The sequence below is a fragment of the Mauremys reevesii genome, linkage group 8 (assembly GCF_016161935.1).
Source record: "Mauremys reevesii isolate NIE-2019 linkage group 8, ASM1616193v1, whole genome shotgun sequence".
NCBI lineage: Eukaryota > Metazoa > Chordata > Testudines > Geoemydidae > Mauremys > Mauremys reevesii.
In genome coordinates this window covers 108480076-108501435 of record NC_052630.1, presented here as the reverse complement: position 1 = coordinate 108501435, position 21360 = coordinate 108480076, and the positions used below count along the sequence as shown (strand labels likewise).

The following is a 21360-nucleotide window of genomic DNA, read 5'->3' as shown; positions in this document are numbered from 1 at the left end:
CCCTACCGTAGCTGCAGTTATAAATGCAGCTCGTTGGGGGGCCAGTCCTGGCCATGTTGGCAATGGAGCACTGCTGCTGTGAGCTGCGTCTCCACTAGCAGGGTAATGGTACGGTTACGCTGTGTGTGTGTGTGCAGGTGCAGGAACCGTGTCTGGCTGCTGCATTGCCACGGAGAGTGACCCGGAGCTGGAGGTGGAGTATCGGGAGAAGCTGGAGAACGAGTTCCCGGACTTGGGCTCCCTTTCGGACTCAAACACCGTCAACCACGACGACGACTCGTTCAGTGTCCTGGGCGGGGACTCGCTGAACGAGCAGGAGCTCCTGGAGCAGGAGATGCCACCGCTCTTCGTGCACCTGACCTGCTCGGTGAAGCTGCGCAGCCAGCACAGCTCCATGCCTGTGCGGTCGCTGCCCACCTGCCTGGGTAAGAGCATGCCCGCAGGCGGCCAGGGCTAGGGCCTTGGCTGCATCCTGAGCTGAAGGGTTCCAGCAGGGAGCCCAGGTCAGTGCCAGGCTGCTGGCTGGGTGAGTGGAGCCCCTTGGAGCACAGCACGCTCGTCTCTCCCTCTGCCCTAGATGCTGCTTGCTTGAGGCAGGTTCCCTCCCAGGCTGGAGGCCAAAGCTCTCCCAGTACTATGCTGGTGCCATCAGCCAGCCAGCCCTCCTGCTCCCTGGGAAAGTGGCTCCAGGGTGCTGCACAGGAACGGCAGGACTTGGGCTCCTCTTGCCTCATGGCACCCCTCAGGGGCCTGTTCCACCTGTCTGGGCAGGGCAGGGTTCGGCACAGGACCCCCATGCCAGCCCCTTCCCCTGACCTCCTGGTGTCCTTCCTCAGGGGAAGTGCTGAGCTGCCTGGAGAGCTGCCAGACTATGGCCAGCATTGATCTCAGCGACCTGTGTGTGACCCTGGACATCTTCGTGCTGACCTTGCCGCTGGAGATAGAAGGTGTAAATGCTGACCTTCACCACAACAGGTGGGCGTGGGGCTGGGCTGGCTCCCCTGAACTGACCCCTCCAGACCCGGGGCTGGCTACCCCGGCGCTAGAGACCGGGTGCCCGGCTGGCCTGGCTCTCCTGAATTGACCCCTCCAGACAAAGAAGGTGGAATTCCCCCTTGCATCCTGGACCTTCCTGTAGAACTAGGCTGCCCTGATTCCCCGTGATGTGGCACCAGGGTCCCTGGCTATGGGAGAAATGGCCCCCCTGTTCCACAACTGCTCAGCCCTTGCCTGGGGCCCCCGTACTCCACTGAAGCCGCCTCCGTGTGGCTCCTGCCTGGGGCTCGGGGGATGTCGTCCCAACCTGCGCTCTCTTCCTGTGGCAGGTACACGTCTGAGAGCAGCATCTCCTTCACCCGCTCGCCCGGGCAGCCCTCCTCCTTTCGCTCTGACGAGGAGATCATGCACAACCTGGAGCGGCTGCCGTCTATGGGAGACGAGAGGTACTGCAGCCCTTGGCCTGGCAGCTGGGCTCCGTGCTAGGCTGCAGTGCCGGGGGTGCGGGAGAATGAACCCCACTCTTCCCTCTCTCGTAGGCACCCAGCGCTCTCCAACCTCCCAGGGGTACACAGACAAGCTGTCGAAGCCACCATGAATGAGGTGAGCCCTGGGTGCCCTCCCTGGGTCACCGCAGTGCCGCCGCCTTGCCCAGCCAAGCGTGTCCCAGCCAAGGGACCTTTCCTGCTTGCAGCAGGCTGCATGCTGAGAGCAGGCCCCAGGCCTTGCTGAGGACGCACAGGACACTGCCTGTGTGCTGCCCACCTGCTGGGCAAGTCTGTCTGAATCCAGCCAAGGCCTGGGGTTGGTGCAGGAGTGTCTCTGACCTCTGGCCACCAGTGGGCATGGCTGGGGAGGGAGATAGAGGCCCAGGGTGCATGGTGGGGAGTGTGGGCACAGGTCACCCAGATCATGTCCTTGGCCCTTAGATCCGCTGGCTTCTGGATGATGAGATGGTGTCTGCGCTGCGCCATTCGCAGGCGGTCAGCACCTCCATCCTGGAACGGGTCGCCACCCACGTCTACAGCTCTCAGGGGAGGCCCAGCTGCCACAGCGAGGTGGTGCCACTGCAGTTTGTCTTCGGGCCCGAGCACTCCTTGGAGAAGTTCAGAGAGGTGAGAGCCCCACAGCCCCTGCCGATGTGCCCTACCTCACCCCTCGTGTGCATGCCCAGGGTGCTCTCTGCTCTGCCCTTGGCAGTGCCAGGCCCCCCCTTACAGTGCACTCTCCTGGGCTCTGTGTTGCAGGAGTTCCGGAGAATGACCCTGCCAGGCTACGTGCTCAATGCAGAGGGAAGTGATTACCACTACGTCTCCGTCAGCCGCCTGCGCCCCCTGGAGACCCCCGCCAGCGCTGTCCCCAGCCTGCAGCAGCCTGCGCCAAGAGGAAGCACCGAAGCAGCCCAGAGCCACGTTGGGCAGGAGAGGAGTAGCGGAGCAGATGCCGAAGGCCTCCAGCCAAACCATCCAATGCCCTCCCTGCCGCAGGGGGCTGGAAGCCTCTGGGCCTGGTCCGTGGGTGAGAGCCAGTTTGGGCCAGACATGGGAAATCCACTGGGCGAGAGCGGCCAGACGCAGGATGAGGTGAGAGGGATGGATGGTGTCAGGACGGCATGGGGGAGCTGAGCTTTGGGAACCAGCCTGGGGGCAGATCAGTAACACAGCCCCTGATTTGGGTGCAGGAGCCAGAGGAGGTGCTGAGGCCGGAGCAAAGTGGAGCAGTGGGGCACAGCTCGCTGGAGGAGGCAGCCCAGGAGATGACTCCCCTGACTCCTCCCCACTCTCAGTTCCTGCCCTTGTCCTCAGAGAAGGGGAGTGGTGAGAAATCGCCATCTGCAGCAAGCCTGGCTGACTCCGGGACCCAGGGCAGGGAAGGTAGGAGCCCTGCATGGGGCTGAGCAGCATGTGCTGGGCTGGAGCCCACGGCACGAGAGCAGCTTCCTCGGTGCTGCCGTGTGGTCCCTGCTTGACACAGGTGTTCTGCACAGGGGGAGCCCTGCTCCTGGGAACGGGGTCTCTCAAGGCCAGCTGCCTCCCCCTTTCTGTGCCGGCCTGGGGGGTTGGTTCTGCTTGTTGGCACATGGGGGTTTGTGAACTGGGCTGTGCTGGGTGTCCCTAGACACGGAGGCCGCTCCAGAGTCAGTCCCAGGCCCATCGCTGTACCTCCCGGCACCCTGGGCCTGTGCTGCTAGTCAGCTGGTGTCATGTCTGGGAGCCTGGGGTCTGTGCGCTGCAACATGCGCTCTGCTAAGTGCTCCCTCTTCTCCCGCAGGCGCCAGCAAGCAGCGTCCCAGCCGAGTGCAGAGCCTAGTGTCAAGCCAGGGCAGCATGGACTCGGATCACTTAGGTGAGAGTCCCCTCGGCGAGGGCAGGCAGCGTGGGGCACGGGACTGGCTGGCGCTGGGCTCCAAGGTCCCAGCTCCCGCTCTGGAAGGAAGCGGGGGGGCTTGTTCACAGGGCCCGTGTTTCTGTGTCAGGTTACGACGGAGGGAGCAGTGACTCGGAATGCGAGGAAGCCCTGATAAGCGACCACGACCCGAAGTGCCCCCTGATGCCAGATTTCTGGCTCCTTGTAAAGATCCAGCAGGACCGGGTGGAGGTGTATTCTCACACACGGTAACGAAGGTCCTGTTCCCCCACCCCTTCCTGTCACTCACATTGGCCTGTGGACTTCTCCCGCTCTCTGCTCCGAGTGTCGCCTGCTCCCAGCCTTGCTCGCTCCTTGCGTCTGCTGTCTGTCTCTGGGGCACCCTGGTTGCCCCAGCCCAGTGCTGGGGTGTTTGGGTACCAGCCATGTCACACAGGGCCCAGGACAGCACAGCCCCTGTCACAACCCTCACGATCTCAGACAAACAGCTGGGCAGTTGGTTCTTACGCTTGGCAGGGCAAGCTGGGCTAATGCTGCCAATCTCTGTGACCTGAGCTGGGTGGGGCTTCCTGTCGCGCTGCCCCCAGCCATGACCATGGCCAGGGGGTTGGGGCAGGCACCGAGCCACTCATGGGAGAAGCTGCCTTCCTTGCTAACAACTCTGCTGCTCCCTGTCTGAAGCCTCACACCCCACTCAGCAGGACTCTGCTCTAGCTCTGTGACCTCTGCTGCTCACAGCCTCTCCCCTCTGCTGATCCTTCCCACGGCAGATGGAGTCCCGCTGCAGGGTGCGAGTCCTCGGTCCCGCTCCAGCATACCTGCCCCAAGCCTGCTCCCGCAGGGTCTGAGAGCCCCTCGCCTGCCCTTCTCTCCAGGACCCCATGTGACTGCTCTCCTCCCCAGCCCTGCGCTCCAGTCCTGGGTCTCTGTTCTCACAGCCCCAGTTCCCATCTCCCTGCCAAGGAGTGACTCATTGTCTCTCCCTCTGTTGTCCTGCCAGCCAGTCCGGCTGCTGCTCTCTCCATTGTCCAGGCGTGGGGTCCTGACTGTCTCTCCTCCCCTTCTCCATCCCTCCTGCCCACTGGGAGACCAGCCCTTTCTGCCAGCTTTCCCCTGTCCCTGCCAGCTGCAAAGCAGCTCCCCAGTGTGGCTGGGGATCCCGGGCGCTGGGCCCCATAGCCTGCATCCCATAGGCCTGCTGACCTCCCTCTCTCACCCCCACGAAGCAGCCTGAGTGCGGAGCAGGTGGCGATGGCTGAGGCCGGGAAGGAGCCGGCCGGGGAGTGTCTGCGTCTCCACCAGACCGTGGTGAGGAAGATTGGTGAGATCTGCAGGATCGTTAACCAGGTAATGTGGCTCCTGGGGAGGCTCTGGTGCTCTGAGGCCCAGCCTGGCTCTTGAATGAACAGGGGTTCCTGGGCTCGGCCCAGCTCCCAGTTCCCTCTGCAGCACCAGTGCAAGGAGGCCTGGGCCCTGGGCTCCAGCCTCGCTCGCCCTGGGGCCCGGGCCATGGCAAGCCAGCCTGAGCCCGCCCCGTGTCTGTTGCAGCGCTTGCTGCTGCAGGACCTGCACGACAGCCACGTCTGCAACACGCTGCTGGTGGCGGAGAGCGAGGAGGACATCTGGAAGAGCGAGACTCCCTACAACTCCTACCGGCAGCGCGCCCAGCCCACCGATGGTAAGCCGCTCTCTCTCCCCTCCCCTCCCCTCCCCCTGCAGCCCCGGTGTGACCGGAGTGCCATGCCCACATGACCCACTCTCTGCCCTGCAGATTACTCCACCGAGGAGAGCTACCAGCCCCGTGACTACCTGGCAGCCACCATGCAGTTCATGCCAGGTCACTTCGCCTGCCCCGTCGTGTGGAGCACCCTCATCCATGTGCACTCCCGTCTCAAGATGGGGCCCAACATGGGGGTCTCGCGAGGTGCGTACCGTCGGGGTCCCCTCGCTGCCATAGGGACTGACTGCCCTGCTGACATGGGCGGACGGGTCCTGCCTTTCCCAGGCATCCAGCAGGCGGGGGTCTGAGCAGTGCCTGCCAAGGCACCATGCCTGCGCTGTGGGGGGACAGAGAGCTCAGTGGGGCAGTGGGCTGCAGAACAGAGCTGTGTCCTGTGTCTCCGCAGCTATCCAGGCGCTGCGCTCGGTGCTCAATGCTTTCTGCGTGGTGAACAGGAAGAACATGTTTGTCTACCAGGAGCGATCCACCAAGTCCGTCTTCTACCTCCGGTAAGGAGCCCCCTTCCTCAGCCCTGCCCCTGGTCGCCTTGTCCCTCAGCCATTCTCTTCTTCCCCCCCGCCCCCCCAGGGGGCTATTGCCCTGGATTTCTGGGCTCCTTGGGGCAGGGACGGTCTGTGTCTGGCAGTGCCCTGCACATGCTATTGCAGCACCCACAGTGACCGCACCATTCCACCAGTCCCTCCTGCCCACTGCTGCCTGGCCCTCCATACGGAGACCCGCTGAGCCTTCAGTAAAAACCCCACTGAACTCTTGCTCCTTTTTACTGACACCTTAATGCCCTGGGCCCCACCCCCTGGGGCTGAGGCTGCTGCCCCACACTTCTCTCGTCCCTCTCTCCCTGTGCCCAGACTCTCTGAAACCACCCACAGCGGGAAGGCGTGGGAAGGGGAGAGCATCCAAGGCTGCGTGTGCCGCTCGCTGGCTCTGACACGCAGTCAGGAGCCCATTTACATGGAGGATCAGACAGTAAGTCTGTGTTGCTCTCTGCCCATGCGGGATCTGGGGCAGCTCCTCAGGGTTGTGGGGGGCGGGTCAGTGAGCCTAGCATGGGCACGCAGTGGTGGTGAGTGCCGAAGGCCTGGGATACAGGGAGCAGCCCCATCTCCTCTCTGGCAGGCAGTTGTGGGTTTTGAGGGTTTGTGAGGGAGTGCATGTGGGGCATAGGAGGGTTGGGGGTAGAGGTGGGGGAATTGTGGGGTAGGGGAGTTGCAGGTAGGGCAGGGGGCAGTTCGGGTGGGGCTGGCTCTAGGGGGCTGTGGAAGCAGGTGTGTCTAGTGTAGCCCCTTTGTTCCTCCCAGGGTTCGCGCTCCTCCCTGGACACAGCCTCTTGCCGCAGCACAGACTCTGCCCGCCCCGTGGGACAGGTGGACAGACACATCCAGCTCATGGTGCATGGTGTCGCCCCAGCAGGTGGGTCAGGACCTCCTGGGAGGGGCGCACAGGATCTATCACCCCCTACCCTAGGCAGTGGTGTGGGAGGGGCTGGGCTGGGGCACCCCCGGGGCAGTGGGTGGGGGCAGGATCGCCTCCGGGGCAGTGAGGGGGGGGATAGGCTGGGGTGCAAGATTCTCTGCCCTGGCTGTTGTCTGAGCGATGCCTGGTGCTGGGGCTTGGAGTCAGCAGCTCAGCGTGGCATGAGGCATGTCTCAGGTCAGGGGGAACAGTTTCTCCCTTGGCCCAGTGTGGGGGGAGGCTGCTTCCTTGTCTGTGCCGGGCCCTGTTCTCCCCTTGCGCCCCAGCTTTCCTGGGCATTGATGCCAGAGGGCCCTACAGTCAAACTCCATGCACTACGTGCGGCCCAGACAGTGCCATGCCTCCCCCAGTCGGTGCCAGGGCTGCTCCTCCGACGGGAGCAGCTTGCGCTGGCACGTGGCCTCTCGGGGTTTGCTGTGACAGGCGGGGGCCCTGCTTGAGGGGCGGGGTGGGAGCTCCGTTGGTGGTGCCCCGATGAGCGTCTTGTGCTGGGGGCTGCTCTCACCTCTGCTTCTCCCCAGGGCCCGAGATCACAGACGAGCTGGTGAAGGTTCTGCGCAGGCGTCTGGATGAAGCCACCTTGGACATCATCACTGTCATGCTAGTGCGGAACTGCAAGCTGACCCCGGCTGACGTGGAGGTAACGCTTTCCCAGGGCCCACAATCACAGCCCGGAGCCAGATCCATACCCCTGCTAGAGGCCAGGAGCCATCAGTCCTGCTGCGCCCCCGCTGTCCCCCACCCCCAGGCCAGCCACCCTGCCTCTGCAGGGAACATCTAAAAATCAGCAGCCACTGCCGTAGGCTGTCTCCATGGCTGGGGTGCCAGGCGCTGGGGTGGCGCAGGGCTCCTGCCAGCTGTCTCAGAGTGCAGACCCCCTACTTCATGCCATCTCTGGAACAGTGCCCATGAGCACCCCTCGTACGTCCACTGGGTCCTCAGGGGGGTTCTGTGTGCAGCAGCACTCGGAGGGGCCTGTCTGATGCTGCCTCTCCCAGGAGTGCTGTGCCCAGGGATTAGCGGGTTTCCTCTTCACAGTTCATCCAGCCCCCAGGCTCTCCGCCCACAGAAGTCCTCCAGTTCACTCTGCCCCCAGCCTCTCTACCCTGGCTCCATGCTGCGGCCTGTTACCTGCGCCAGAACCTGCTCATCTTCCTGCACACTCCCAAGTACACCGACAGCAACGTTGAGCACCACTTCAAGGTGAGAGGCCGGGGCCCTGTGTGCGGCCGTGTTCCCACAGTGGGCTGGGGGGGGGCATCGGAACAGGGCTCCGACTGGGTAGACTGTGAAGGCCTGTGGCTGCCTTGCTGCCCTCGCGGGCAGTGGCAGAGTGGTCAAGGCTGATGCTTCGCTCTGGAGCCTGAGGAGAGTGAATTCCCACCCAAGGAGAAGAGCCCCTGGGAGCGGTTGGGGCAGGCAGCACTGCCGGGTGCTGGCTCCTTACCCTGCAGTCACCCCCCACTTCCCTATTGCACGGCACTGGGCATTGTCCCCACGCACAGGCCAATGCCCACAGAGCTGGGGCGCTGCACAGCAAAGCCCAGCCGAGGGCTGACGGGAGGGGTTTGAGGGGTGACCCAGAGGACAAGGAGGGTGGGGAGTAGGAGGGGCCCAGCTGCAGCACTCATCTGCAATGGTCCTGTTCCCGGCTGTCGCTGTGGAGACACCCCTGCCACGTCTGTCTCTTTTCATTGTGACAATGCCCCGTGGCTCTGTCTCCTGGCCCCACTGAGCCAGCGCCTCCGGCCAGCCATGCCACACCTACAGAATGAGCAGGGCTGCTGTGCCAGCCTCCATGTGGGCGCTGAGCCTGCCCCTGGATCTGCTGGGGGGAGGTTTGAGCATTGGCCTGCTAAACCCAGGGTTGGGAATTCAGTCCTTGAGGGGGCCATTTAGGGGTCTGGGGATGGGTCCTGCTTGGAGCAGGGGGTTGGACTAGACACCTCCTGAGGTCCCTTCCAACCCTGAGATTCTGTGATTGGCTCTGGCTTCCTGGGTGTGCTGCCACCTGGCTCTGAGGGCTTCATGCCCTTAAGAAAGGCTCAGACTCCAGACCCCGGCCTACAGCCCCACCCACTCTACATCGGGGTGTGGAGGTGGGGTGGCCGGTGGTGGAGAGTTCGGTGCCCGCTGACCCACAGCAGTGCACTGCTTGGTTGGCAGGCTGTCTGCTCCCCTCCCCTCTAGCTGTGGGGCCTGGCTGGGTGACAGCCATCCTAGGCAGCTCAGTGTCCCGGGCAGCCTTTCTGGGCTTGTGGCTGAGGAGGTGATGCCACCAGCATGCAAGGCAGGTTGCTAGGCGCCAGGGCCCATCAAGTCCCAGGGGCTGGTAGATGATGAGGGCCGAGCATGGAGGGCAGGGCTGAAGCAGATGGGGCAGGCTCAGGGTTAGCAAGGGACCTGCTCATGTGGCTGGAGGCAGAGCGCTTACAGTGGGTGAAGCCACGCTGGGCTGGCACGCGCCCACTCCGAGACAGGCTCTGCTCTCCTGCCGATGTGGCTGGGGCCGCCTCCCGTCGCTCAGTGGGGTGCTTACCCTGGCACACCCTTCACCCCTCTCCTTCTCTGCTCCCCAGCACTACTTCCAGCAGGGTGGCAGTCCCGACCTCGATCTCTACCTGTACAACAAGCCCGGTGGCCAAGGCACTGGCGGCAAAGGTACTGGGTGCTGGGCTCTCTGGCATTGGGTGAGGGGCTGAGCAGCAGGGAGCTGCTTTCTTGTGCTGAGTGTCCCACAGGGATAGGAGGCAGCACATGTCCTGTGCGCAGAGTGTGGATGTGGGGCCGTGGGGATCATCTGTTCCCTGGAGAGTCCTCCCAGGGAAAAGGCCCGTCATGGCAGCTGGGGCCCAGCACAGCTTGGAGAGGGTCCCCTGCCCCATTCCAGTCCGTTGAAGTGTTGCTGCAGCGCAGCTCTGGGGCTGGCTGGAGGCTCCTTGGACATGGCTGAGCAGCAAAGCAGTAGCTCCTGCCGTGCTGTTCCCCGAGGGCCCCAGTGTGCCCTGCCCCTCAGTAGCCCAGGTCACTGTTCGCCCAGCTCTGGGGTGACACATAGCTGGGTTCCAACAGGTAGGGGGGTGGGGTAATCCTCAGGGTTCAGGGTCTTGGGTGGGGAAGGGCAGGTCCGCGGGGTGCAGGCGCCTGGCGATGGGGACCCTTGAGCTGCTGAAGATTAGTTGTGGATGCGGTGCCCTGCCCTCTCTCGTGGGCTGTTGCAGGAGAGCCTGCCCGTCCTGTGCTTGGTGCTGGTCCCTTGTGCCCTCCTGTGCTGGGTGGTGATGTCCCGTCTCTGTCTGCCTGTGGCGAGGCTGGTGTGGCCCTCTGTGCCCTCTGAATGCTCTTCTGTTGTGTAGGAACCATGTCGGACCTTGTGCAGCACCTGTTTCCGCTCTCCCACTTTCAAGGTAGCACCTGTGGTTCGTGTTGCACTGAACCTCTTCCCCTCCCCCCCCACCTGGCCCCTCTGGTTCCTGCAATGGACTGGTTGGGTTGTATTGTGGCTTCAGTGCTGACTCGTCTTGTGGCTGTGTGACTCCCAGGCTCCCTCTTCCCAGCTGCCTGTGGGGTCAGTGAGCAGAAGGCTGCTGCTGCCTGGGGCCACAACCCTCAAATCCCCTGGAGAGAGAGTTCTGCTGCTGGCTCCCACCCCCCACTCTGCCCGGGGAGCTCTCTGCAATGGGAACACGTCTCCTGCCACCAGGGCATGCTGCAGGCAGTGCCCACAGGGTACAGGCTCCCTCCACGGCTGTGTCCACAGGGCCCTGAGAGGTCACCCTGCACGCCAAGACCCAGGTGGCTGCACTGGGGGGTTTATAGTGGACAGCACCCCTGGTGTGATGAGGCTGGGTGGAGGGGATCCGGTGAGATGGGGCTAGGTGAGTGCTGCGGTCTGGCCAGCACTTCCAGTGGGAACCAGGGTAGGAGGGGACGAAGTCCCAGTCTCCGTCATCGTGGGTCTGGGTGGGAATCCTGGCAGGAAGTGGGGGGACCGTGATCTCGGTCGCTGTCCGTCTGGGCTGTGCCCGAGAGTGGGTTTCCAGTTTCAGCTGGGTCTTAGACATCGTCACACCAGCAATGGTTAAGGCTGCGATTTTCCTATGGAAGTCAGAGTCCCTGACTTCACGAGACCTCCATGACTTCAGCCTGCGGTGGCTGGGGGCTGCAGGGTCCACCCGTGGCATGAGGCAGCAGGGGAACCCCGAAGCTCCTGGTTGGTGCGGGTGGCAGGGAGGACCCTGCGGCTCCTGGCTGTGGCGGGGAGGGGGGCAGAGCTCCAAGCTGCTGCAGGCATCAGGCCCAGCCACAGCGGGGCCCTTGCAGCTCCCAGCTGCTATGCCCAGCGTGGGGACCCCTCTGCTCTCATAATGGGACTGGCAGCATTGGCATCTGGAGGAGTAGCGAGCCCCCTGCAGGCACACCAGTGGGTCTGCTCTGGTGTACCCCAGCCTGTTCCCCTGCTCCAGAGCATTGTGCCTGGATCCTGGCTGGCCTCTCGTGCTGGGGCAGCCCCCGGGAACCAGCCGTCTACCTGAGGCAGGCACTTGCAGAGTGGGCCTGAGGAATCAGGCAGGTCACAGAGCTGCATGGCTTGCCCTGCCCCAGGGAGGGGGTAGCAGCCCTCCTGATGCAGGCAGAGTGACAGGTGGGGACCAAAGTGGACGGACCACCCCCGAAGGGGTACGACAAGTCCCCCCCCCCATCAGAGGTACTACCCCTTCCTGGGCACCCCATACACCCCATGCACCATCTGCAGCCAAATGTGCACCTCTAGAATTGGCTTGTACAGTCATCAGAGGGCACACCATGAGACCAACAATAGATGATCTGCACAGATTTGTCATCATCGGATCGATGGACTACCGAGAGAGAGATGCAGGCAGACAGGGACCAGCCCTGGGTACTGTCCCCCATTCAGGTGTGCACGCGTCAGGGGGATGGAAGGTGCAGGAGTCCCGAGGAGGACTGGTGAGCTGGAAAGCCTGCCAGGTCATGGAGCTCGGTGTTGGCAAGAGAGAGAAGGGATGACTGGAGCACGTCTGAGCACCCTGGGTGGAGCCTCGTGTTCCGCTAGCAGAGGGCTCTTCAGGCTGGCAGACAGGCCGAACGGGCTCCGGGGCGGGAAGCTGAACTAGACAATTCTGACTATAAACAAATTAAACTTTGGACGTAATTAGCCATTGCGCTAGCTCAGAACGAAGTTCTGGGCTGGATCCAGGCATCCCAGGGGAGATTCTCTCTGGCCTGCTACACGCCTGGTCAAACTGGAGGATGATCATAGTCCTCGGTGAACGTCTCTCAGCACCCACCTTGCTGGGAATCTGCCACCGATGCTTCAGTGCATGTCCTGGGAAGGGCAGGCTGCAGGGAACCTATCAGCGCTCTGCTGCCATCCCAGACTGCAGAGCTCTGACAGGTGGGCACCAGGAAAAGGCACCGCCTCAGCACCTCTCTGGGCTGCCAAGGTGGGCGCTGCGCTCTGGAGTGTGTGTAGCAGGGGGCACCACTTGCTTCTCTTCACCTTCCTTTGTGCCCCCTCCCCCAGGGGAAGTGGCCCAGCACAGTCTGAGGGGCAGCGCTAATGGGGTGAAATGGGCTGGGGGAGCCCAGCCCCCGAGGAAGATAAAACCCTGCTGTTCCGCTGACTCCTGCTCCGCTGAAAGCATCCCCCCGCCCCCGGAAAAGGGGTCACTGCCTCCAGTGCTGAGTGGGGGCAGGCCCCAGCCACCTGCTGCCCTCCCTGTGTGATGGGCAGACCTGGTGACCCACTGTCCCAGCTGGGTCGCTGGCACCCATGAGTGACTTTCTGCGCTCTGCAGGGGAGAGCGTTACCCTCCTGTGAGATGGATTGGGGCAGGGCCCTGGCGGCCCCTGTGATGGCCACTGTTGCTGACATGTAACTGGCACACCTAGTGCATGGGTCCTGTGTGTGTTCACGTGCCAGCAGCTGTGTGGTGACTTGCCTGCCTCAAGTATCAGAGGGGCAGCCGTGTTAGTCTGGATCTGTAAAAAGCAACAGAGAGTCCTGTGGCACCTTGTAGACTAACAGCTGCATTGGATCATGAGCTTTCATGGGTGAATAAGTCCGACGAAGTGGGTATTCACCCATGAAAGCTCATGCTCCAGTACGTCTGTTAGTCTATAAGGTGCCACAGGACGCTGTTGCTTTCTGCCTGTCTCATTGCCCTTAAGTGCAGGTTCCTGGGCCACCTTGCGCATACTGCTCCTAGGAGAGATCTTGTCCTTACCCAGCCAACTTCCCCGCACCCTCTCCCAGTTGCCAGGGCCCTCCTGATGGTCCATGGGGAGCCAGCTCCATGTCCAGAGACACAGCAGTGTGGGGACCCCACACAGGACGATGTGTGCAGTGGACACAGTGCTCTTGGCCTCCTTTCCTGCACCGGCGCTTCCTGCATGGGCTGCTATCCACAAAATAAGCGTGGTGCTGCCGCTCTGGCTGTTGGGAGAGCTGCACTGGGAAGCCCAGCGTGGGGTTGGGTGCCTGAGTTATGGTCCCAGGGCTGGGCTGTGTCACCTGCTCCTGTTGCTGCTGCTGCCTCCCTCCCGTCCCGCGGGTGCCCCTTGTCCCGATGGAGATTGCAGACCCCTGGGGACGAGGCCTCTGGCTGTGTGTGGCACAGTGGGGCCGATCGAGGGTCTGGCTCCTGCCGTACAAAGAACTAACTGCTCTATGCCCCTCACTCTGTCTGCCCCTGCAGGGTGAGTCCCGGAGGGGGTAAAACCCCAGGCTAAGGCTCAGCTCTTCAGAGTGAGGCTGCAGGCCTGAGGCCTTCCCAGCATCCCCACCAGGAGCTACAGGTCCTGCACCACTGTGCTGGCCCAAAAGGGGCTACTGACGAGTGTTGGATGCTGGCATGGAGAGGAGCAAGGACACCAGAGCCCTGCCCCAGGAGTGGGGAGGGCACGTCCTAGCCAGAATGCTGCGGGGACGTCCAGGAGCACACTGAAGGGCAGGGGGGAGCTGGTGCAGCATTTGGGGTGGGGGGTTTGAGGGCAGCATAGCTGGACTCCTTGCACCAAGCCAACAATACAAATGCAGCATGATGGGTACATGACCCACACACACCTCCTCCAGGCATCATGTGAGCATCTGCAGCCCATCCCCTCTGCTCCCCCAGGCCAGGGACCCTGTCAGTCTGCACCAGGCACTCCTGTGCAGCTGTATAAGTGTGGGAATGCTAGAGTGGCAGCAGGACAGACCCAGCTGCATTCCTCTGTTGGCTGTGGGCACTGGCTGCAGTGGCAGCTCTCGGCAAGGGCCCAGAGTCCCTGTGGGCTGGGGGTGTCCAGTGCAGGGTTGACACACAGTCACTCGGGCTCTCCTCTCCTGCAGGAATTGCGTGCATTGCTCTGTCATTCGTGGATGAGCATGGCAGCCCCCTCTCACTGGCGCACTGGGAACGGTCTAGTTCCCTGAAGCTGCCCCCGTCCCTGCCTGGCACGGACCTGCTGCAGGATGCAGACTTCGAGAGCCTCACTGCAGTCAGCAGGCACCATGCTGAACCTGGCACCCTCAAACCAGGTGGGAGTGCGCATGTTCTGTACTGGAGCCAATCCCTGCCGCTGAGCCTGGGCAGGAGCTGCAGCCTGATGGGGGAGCTCTGGGCACCGTGGACAGTGGGCTCAAGGCTGGGTGGGGAGCCCCTCCAGCCATGTCCCCGGGATGGCTCGCTGGAGCTGAGGAGGGCCTGCTGTGCCCAGGGGAGAGGACGTCGTGTAGCAGTGGGTGTCTCGGAGCTTGGGGAGCGGGAGGTATCATCCCTCTGCAGGGGCCATGCAGCTCTGGTGACTACCCTCTTCCCACAGCTGCCTGCACCCTGGTGCGCTTGGACGTCTGGGAGAAAGGGAACATCAGCCCCCTGCAGCTGTCCGAGAAGCTGCGCAGCGCCGTGCGCCATGCCCTGTGCGACGCAGTCATGGAGTTCCGAGTGCTGCCAGCCCCACTCTGCGTGGAGGCCGCCTGCCCGCTGGAGGAGCTAGGCAGTGGGGGTAAGCTCTGGGGCAGGATTGCTGCCATCTGGCTGTGGGGTCTCTTCTGGGTCTTCTCGCCACGGGCAGCTGTGTCCTGGAGCCCAAGGGGGTGGGATGGGCCCCAGCCCAGGAGCCAGTGGGTGACAGGCCCCTCCCCCCTGGCCAGAGAGATCTGGTTCCATGAGGAGGCTGCTCCGGTGCTGGGTCCACAGCCTCTGTCCAGGTTCTGATGTGCACTCTGTCTGCAGGAGGCCTCAGGAGGACCGTGTCGGAGACCAAGGGGCTGGCTCTTCCTGCGGGCAGTGCTGGTGCCAGTAGAGTGCCCCCACCCCCTCTGCACTTCACCTCAGCCCCCAGCTCGAGCTCTGGCGAGCCAGTCACGCCCACAAACAAGATGGGGCGCCGGAGCTTCTGGGACATGCTGGTACTGTCAGAGGGACGTGGGCTGTAGCGGGGTGCTCAGACTGAGCCCTGCCCCGGGGCTGGGGTCACAGCGTGGCCTGGGAAGGGAGGAACTGGCTCTGCTGGGATGGCAGTGCGGGGGGATGGGCCTACAGCTGGAAGTCAGCTGGGATGGGTGGGCAAGGGGAGGTCAGAGCTTTGCCCCTCTCCACCCCCTCTCGTGCCCCCTCCCTCCAGAGTAAGGCCGACACTTCGGAGCTGGGCAGCCCCAAAACCACTGACGACATCGTGCTGGAGCGGCCAGAGGAGAGTCGCACCCGGCGCCGCCACAAGACGGAGAGCGTCAAGCAGCATCTGAGCCAGGAGCGTGCTTCCGCCACGGCCGAGCTGGAGCAGGCCCAGAGGCAAGTGCCCCCAGCGCTCCCTGCACGGCCGGCTGTACCCACGGCCGGCCGGCCGTACCCGTGCCGCGTCTGGCTGCCCTTGCTGCTGCTGCAGTGTGCGTGGCAGGACTCTGAGCAAGAGGGGCTTTGGCCCACTGGGCCCGAGGCTTGTGGTGACCCACCCGGGCATTGCACATGGACAAGGAGTGACCAGACATCATATGTGCTGGTGGCGGGCAGGCACCACATTCACTCATCCCTCTAGCTTCTGCTTTGTGCTGCCCCGACGTCCGTCTCTGGCCTCGGCTGCATAACTAGTGCCCTGCCCCCACAGGCGCCAAGTCTGCCAGCTCCAGGAAGGGGAGGTGGGCACCATGCACCCGCTCTTCAGTCAGACCTGCCGGCAGTGGATGGCGTTCATGAGTCGGCTGGGTATGTACCACGGGCCCATCTCCCCTGCCTCCGAGGATGGGGCTGGAATGGGGCTCTTCTCCCCGAAGCTTTGCCAGTAATCCCTGTGTAACCATTCCTTCCTCTGGCCCACGCTGACCCTGCCCTGTGCCTCTAAGCCAGCATGTAGGTGCTGTTTGTTTCCTTAAAGGCACCATGTGCCCGGGGTATGGCATAAGCAGTAACACGGCCTCCGACCGATGGCCCTGCACTGGCCAGCCAGTGCCTAGTGCTGCACACGTCAGCCTGGGAGACCTGGTCACTCTCCCCAGCCCATCAGGAGGGCTCGATATTGGAGAGGCTGCTAGGCATGTGCGGCCACAGGGCACCTGCCAGAGGAAAGAGGCCAGAGCGCAGGCCCCACACAGCGGGCTGGAGATTCGGGCACTGTCCAGCTCCACAGAGGAGAACTGTGCCTTTGGAATCCCTGCCTGAGATCCTCGCAGCTCCTCCCAGTCCATGCCCTTTGGCTCTGCCAAGTGCATCCCCACTAGGGTACTTACGAACACTCTCTGAGAAACCGGCAGGAGGCCAGCTCCCTCTGCTCCCAGCAGGCTGCTTTTGTAGCTGGGTATGTCTGTGGCTCATGCCGCTTCTCCGGGGCGGGGCAGGGTGTCCTTCGGTGCAGCAGTGCTCGGTGGAGATCGTCTCCCGCTTCCTGCTCTCCTCCATCCTGGAGGAGGTGGTGAGTCTGGTCACGGCCCTGGCGAGCGACACCGCTGTCAAGGTGTTCCAGCAGCACTGGTGAGTGTCGCACCGGGGGGATCGGCCGTGGGGTTGGGAGAAGGGCCCAAGGAGTCGGCTGCCCTGAGCTCGGCTGGGAGGTAGGGTGGGGGGTCGCTGCCAGGCTCCCTGTTGCAGCTGGCAGGTATTGGGTGGGGCGGCTCCTGGCGGCCAATGCTCTGTGTGATGTTCTCCCTTGCAGCTGCCCTCAGGGTGCCACCTTCCTTCCATATAACCCCCATCAGAGCTCCAGTCCTCGGCCTGCAGCCATCAGACATTTCATCCTGCTGGGACGCAACTTCCAGCAGTGGCGCTACAAAACTGAGCAGGGTGAGTGCGGGGCCGGGTGCTGCCAAGGGGGGGGCCCAAGCAAGCAGTGTTGGGAGAGGGCAGGTGCCCAGGCAGAAACTTCTTGTGCCCAGCTCCATGCCCACAAGGCATTGGTTCTCAGACTTGCTCGTGGCCCCTGTCTGACTTGTCTCACCCCAGGGGGTTCCCCCAGGTGGGACTCAGGCTTGGGCAGTACAGGAGCAGTTCCCCTCTCCCAGTCCGCCTGTGTCACACTGAACACGCCACGTGGCACATCCTCCAGGAGGAGCCATTGTTCTGTGACACACTCCAGGCAATGCGTGTGGTGCAGGCTGTGCCATGCACCCCTCAGGCTGGCACTAGGCGGCTGCTCCAGCCCAGAGCAATGTGCAGTGGCTAAGCAGAGGGTAACTCCTGGGCCAGGGCCTCCCGAGGAGTTTTATCCTGTCTCTGCTTTGCCGGAATCTCTCAGCACAGCGAGGGGGGGGCTTTTTTCTTGTGGGTGGTGCGCCGTACAGAGAAGGGAAGGCCAGGCCCATTCCTCTTCCTCACAGACAGGCCCTACAGGGACTGCAGGGACGGACAAGCTAGCGCCCCTGGGGAACACGCTGTGCTGGTCCCAGACATGCTGCTACTTCATCAGAGTGGTGAGCTGGCTCAGACGATGCCCACCTTGGCTGGCCTCCCGTGGGGATTCTGCCCTTAGTCCCCATGTGGGGCAGAGTGAGGTGCCAGCGAGACAGGCTCGGAGCTGGTGCTCAGCAGAATGTGGAGAGGAGCAAGAGGAACTCCTCCAGCATCGGCTCTATCAGAACTTCATCCTCCACTGAGAGAATCACGGGGGGCTGCTGCTCGGTGAGCGGGTGGGTGTATGTGCCCCTGGGGTCCAGTCCTCCCCATTAAAATTCCAGCCTGGTTTCTGGCTGGCTGCAGAGCTCTGGGGCTCTGACCATACCAGCACCCAGGGGTGAAGCTGCCACCACTGGTGTTCAGCTCATGCACTCTGCAGGAAAGCTCTTCGGGAAGGGTTTGACCCTCCCATCATGTGCCCAAGACCCTGACGGAGCCAGGGCAGATGAGGCCTGATGTTCCTGACTAGAAACCACATCTGCTTCCCGAGAAGGGCCAAGGCCAGTGGCTGTACAGTGGCCTGAGCAGGTTTTGCCATCAGCTCCCCTCCAGCCCTCAGGGTGGGCTCCGGGCCCCGGCTGGGCACTTTGCAGCTGCACACCTTCACTCCTGCAGGGCACTCTTCCAAGCCACACCCAAAAAATAAGCGCTGACGAGGAGTGTCCACCAGCCTGGTGCTGCGCGTGGCAGATGTCGCACACAGGAATGCGCAGCGCCCAAAGCTGCCCTGGGTTCCCCAGGGTGGGGTGTGCACATGCCCCTGGGCCTGGCACCCTGGCTGGGGAAAAATAAAACGGCTTCCCAGCACCCTTCACTCGTGGCTCCAGAATGTGGGCACCTGCCGTCAATTGCACAGGTCTGTGACCCGCTCGCATGGGGGGTGAAAGAGTGAGCAATGCTGAGGTCTCCGTGATTATCGCAGGCAGAGGCGCTAACCCCTTTCCACAGCAGCTGCACAGGCGTCATGGCATTGAGGTTTCCTACAAGCTGAGAGTGGCAAATGAGAGCCGCATGGGAGAGGTGGCACTGCATGGTGCCAGCCTGACCCGAGCCCTGCTCCTGTCTTGCCTGACTCTCTGCCTTAGCCCTGCCTGGAGTCAGGAATGTGCCCCTGGGCCCATCTTTGGCTCAGGACTGGATGAGGGGAGGGGGCCTTGGCTCCACCCTGGACTTGGCATGGCAGCATCACGGGCCCGGGCTATGCTGCTCCTTAGTGGCTGCTTTGGGGACCGGCCTGGCAGACAGGGCTGGGGAGCACAAGGGGAGTGCTCCTTACAGCTTGGTGGCACTCAACGTTTGGTCGTTCCCTACATACCCACTGAAATGTACCCACCTCTGGGAGCGGAATGGGCATCAGACATGGGCACAGAACACTGCAGCCCAGCATGGGCCTGGGGCAACTTTGCCAAGTCGCTCTGGGATCTCAGTGCTGAGGGTGGGGCGTGGGCTGGTACGTGTGGTTGGGGATTAGGCTGGAACCTAGGGTGCAGCCCTCCTGGCCAGCTGCGTCTTGGCAGGCTGCAGAGCTGATACGCTCAAGCTGGGTCCTGGCTAGTTGCTGTCATGGGCCTCCTTCCTGAGAACAGGGGGCCTGTGGCGCCCAGGGTCCTGCCGACGCCTCCCTGCAGGGTACGGGCAGTGATCAGCAGGAAGGCACATGGTGGTTCTCTCTGGTCTCTTTCAGCCCACAAGGGGCTCCAGCACTTCGAGGCCGTGGAGCTGAGCTTGACTGAGAAGGGCTCCGATTCCAGCCCCTCACTGGCCCCGCGGCAGAGATTCCTTCTCCTGGAGATCCTCGACAAGAAGGTGGGCACAAATCCAGCCTGGCCCTGCAGCCTCTCCGGGCAGGCCTGTGGGTGAGGACCTGGCTCCTCACAGGGCCCTGTGTAACAGTGAGGTGGGGCAGAGCAGGCAGCCGAGCCAGGGCAGTGCTGGGCAGCTGCCTCCCTGTCTGCCCTTGCACGGCAAACCCCGTGGTCTTTCTGTGGCCTGATGCTGCCACCCCATCTGGACGGGCATGCTGATAACGGCCATTGTTCCCAAGGGCCCAGGGCCAGCCTGTGCTCCCAGGCGCCTTGCAGTCAGCAGCGTTGGGCCCTCATGCTGCAGAGCAGGTGTGAACACCAGGACACATCACCGTGGTGATCAGCTGGGCGCTGAGGTGGTGCTGTGCCCCCCATCCATCCTGTAGGGGAAGCTGGCTGGGGGTGTAGCAGCAGCAGCCCATAGGCTCTTGAGTGACAGCGGCCTGGCCATGGCTCAGCTGGTGCCCCCCGCTCGCCCCACCCCAGCAGAGCTCTCACCAGCTCCCTTCCCCTCTAGCTGATGCTCTACACCTACAACTGGTCCCCGGACCTGGGCAGCTCCTTGAACAGCTCACTCACCCGCCTGCTGCAGTGGCAGAACGCCCGCTCCCACATCGTGCATTGCCTCCTCAGCCAGAAACTGGGGCTCTTCCACCACTACTGCTACCTGGACACACCCTGGCATGAGGACAGCAAGCAGGTAATGGCACTGCCAGCCCCACAATGCTTTACTGCTGTAGCGCCCAGGTCACCACGAGTGCCTGTGTACAGCCCCAGTTCTGTTCGTCAATTCTAACCCAGATCCTGTCCGCAAACGCAAGGCACACGCTGGCCCCCAGCAGCCTTGGTTACTACCTGTCAGGTGACCCCAACACACTCCCAGTCCCGAATTCCCCCCAGAAATGTGTGTGCTATTCTGGGCAGTCCGGATAGGTCCCTTGTTCCTGCACGGGAACATCATAGAGCAGCTTGCCGCCTGCAGTGGAGCTACCCCCAGAGCTCACAGCATGGGACTGATTTTGATTAAGGAATAAAACAACAGAAGATCGGATTTGAAGTCAGTACCAGTAATGAGGCGTTAAAGCCAGAAGTGGTTACAAGAGAAATAGATCAAACACATTCTAACCTTAAACTAGCCTGGGTTCAAGGTGAAATTCTTACCACAGGTTTTCAGTAGCGATGCTGACCAAGTTTCAGGTCAGGCTCTGCTCCTAAGGTCGGTGGCTCTTTTTCTGCTCTCTTACATGAAGAGAGAGAGAGAACTTGGGGTGGTTTTGTCCCTCACCTTTATAGGTCAGTCTCCCTTTGAAGTTCATTTTCCGGAGAGTGACCCCTAGATAAAGATCTTTTGGGCTCAGAGAAAGGAGACATGGAGTCTGGTGGGAAAGAGGTTTCATGCTGTTTGCTAAGATGCAGAATCTGTTTGGCAAGGAAGGGGGTCAGGAAGAAAGAATGACTGCTTGAGAGGTGATGGCGTAGGCTACGTTTTAGTCATGGGTATTTTTAGTAAGTCATGGTCAGGTCACTGGCAGTAAACAAAAATTCATGGCCTGTGACCTGTCCATTACTTGTACTAATATACCCCTGACTAAATCTTGGGAGCTCGGGGGGGATCCCCGCTGTTGCTGGGGGGCGTTGGCGGGGCTGTCAGGGTTCCTACCTGGCTCCGAGTGGCTCTCTGGAAGCAGCGACATGTCCCTTAGCTCCTAGGCGGAGGCGTGGCCAGGGGTCTCTGTGCACTGGCTTAGTGGCGCCCATTGGCCAGAAACTGCAGCCAATGGGAGCTGTGGGAGCAGCGCCTGCAGGTGGAGGCAGTGCATGGAGCCACCTGGCTGCGCCTCCGTTCCTAGTAGCTGAGGGAGGGACATGTCGCCACTTCCGGGGAGTCCCTGAGGTAAGCACCAGCCGGAGCCCTCACCCCCTCCTGCACCCCAACCTCCTGCCCCAGCCCTGAGCCGCCTCCTCCCACACCGAAATTCCTGCTGGGGTGGGGTGTGGTGACCTGAGACTGCCCCAGCGGCAGCCAGTGCGGCTGACCCAGGGGCTGCCAGAGCTGCTCAGGTGGCCCCTGGATCAGCTGTACTGATCG

General features: G+C 62.6%; 1 protein-coding gene across 11 annotated transcripts in view; it reads left to right on the top strand.

Moving 5' to 3' along the window:
* The window catches only part of SZT2 (SZT2 subunit of KICSTOR complex), a 78589-nt gene that overhangs the window by 44133 nt on the left and 13096 nt on the right, over positions 1–21360 (top strand). For 6 of the 11 annotated variants that reach the window (XM_039486483.1, XM_039486488.1, XM_039486481.1 and 3 more), the window contains 28 exons: positions 138–425; positions 837–975; positions 1326–1442; positions 1536–1599; positions 1926–2111; positions 2244–2579; positions 2678–2870; positions 3268–3342; positions 3473–3611; positions 4590–4710; positions 4912–5041; positions 5135–5287; positions 5490–5592; positions 5953–6070; positions 6403–6514; positions 7099–7217; positions 7616–7780; positions 9157–9238; positions 9934–9984; positions 13932–14120; positions 14405–14587; positions 14818–14993; positions 15209–15375; positions 15689–15786; positions 16416–16548; positions 16730–16857; positions 19151–19272; positions 19789–19971. In XM_039486483.1, the coding sequence (XP_039342417.1) occupies positions 138–425; positions 837–975; positions 1326–1442; positions 1536–1599; positions 1926–2111; positions 2244–2579; positions 2678–2870; positions 3268–3342; positions 3473–3611; positions 4590–4710; positions 4912–5041; positions 5135–5287; positions 5490–5592; positions 5953–6070; positions 6403–6514; positions 7099–7217; positions 7616–7780; positions 9157–9238; positions 9934–9984; positions 13932–14120; positions 14405–14587; positions 14818–14993; positions 15209–15375; positions 15689–15786; positions 16416–16548; positions 16730–16857; positions 19151–19272; positions 19789–19971 (4070 nt within the window). The remainder of the gene's footprint in view (positions 1–137; positions 426–836; positions 976–1325; positions 1443–1535; positions 1600–1925; positions 2112–2243; positions 2580–2677; positions 2871–3267; positions 3343–3472; positions 3612–4589; positions 4711–4911; positions 5042–5134; positions 5288–5489; positions 5593–5952; positions 6071–6402; positions 6515–7098; positions 7218–7615; positions 7781–9156; positions 9239–9933; positions 9985–13931; positions 14121–14404; positions 14588–14817; positions 14994–15208; positions 15376–15688; positions 15787–16415; positions 16549–16729; positions 16858–19150; positions 19273–19788; positions 19972–21360) is intronic. The other 5 variants (XM_039486486.1, XM_039486491.1, XM_039486485.1 and 2 more) reach the window with 3 other exon arrangements.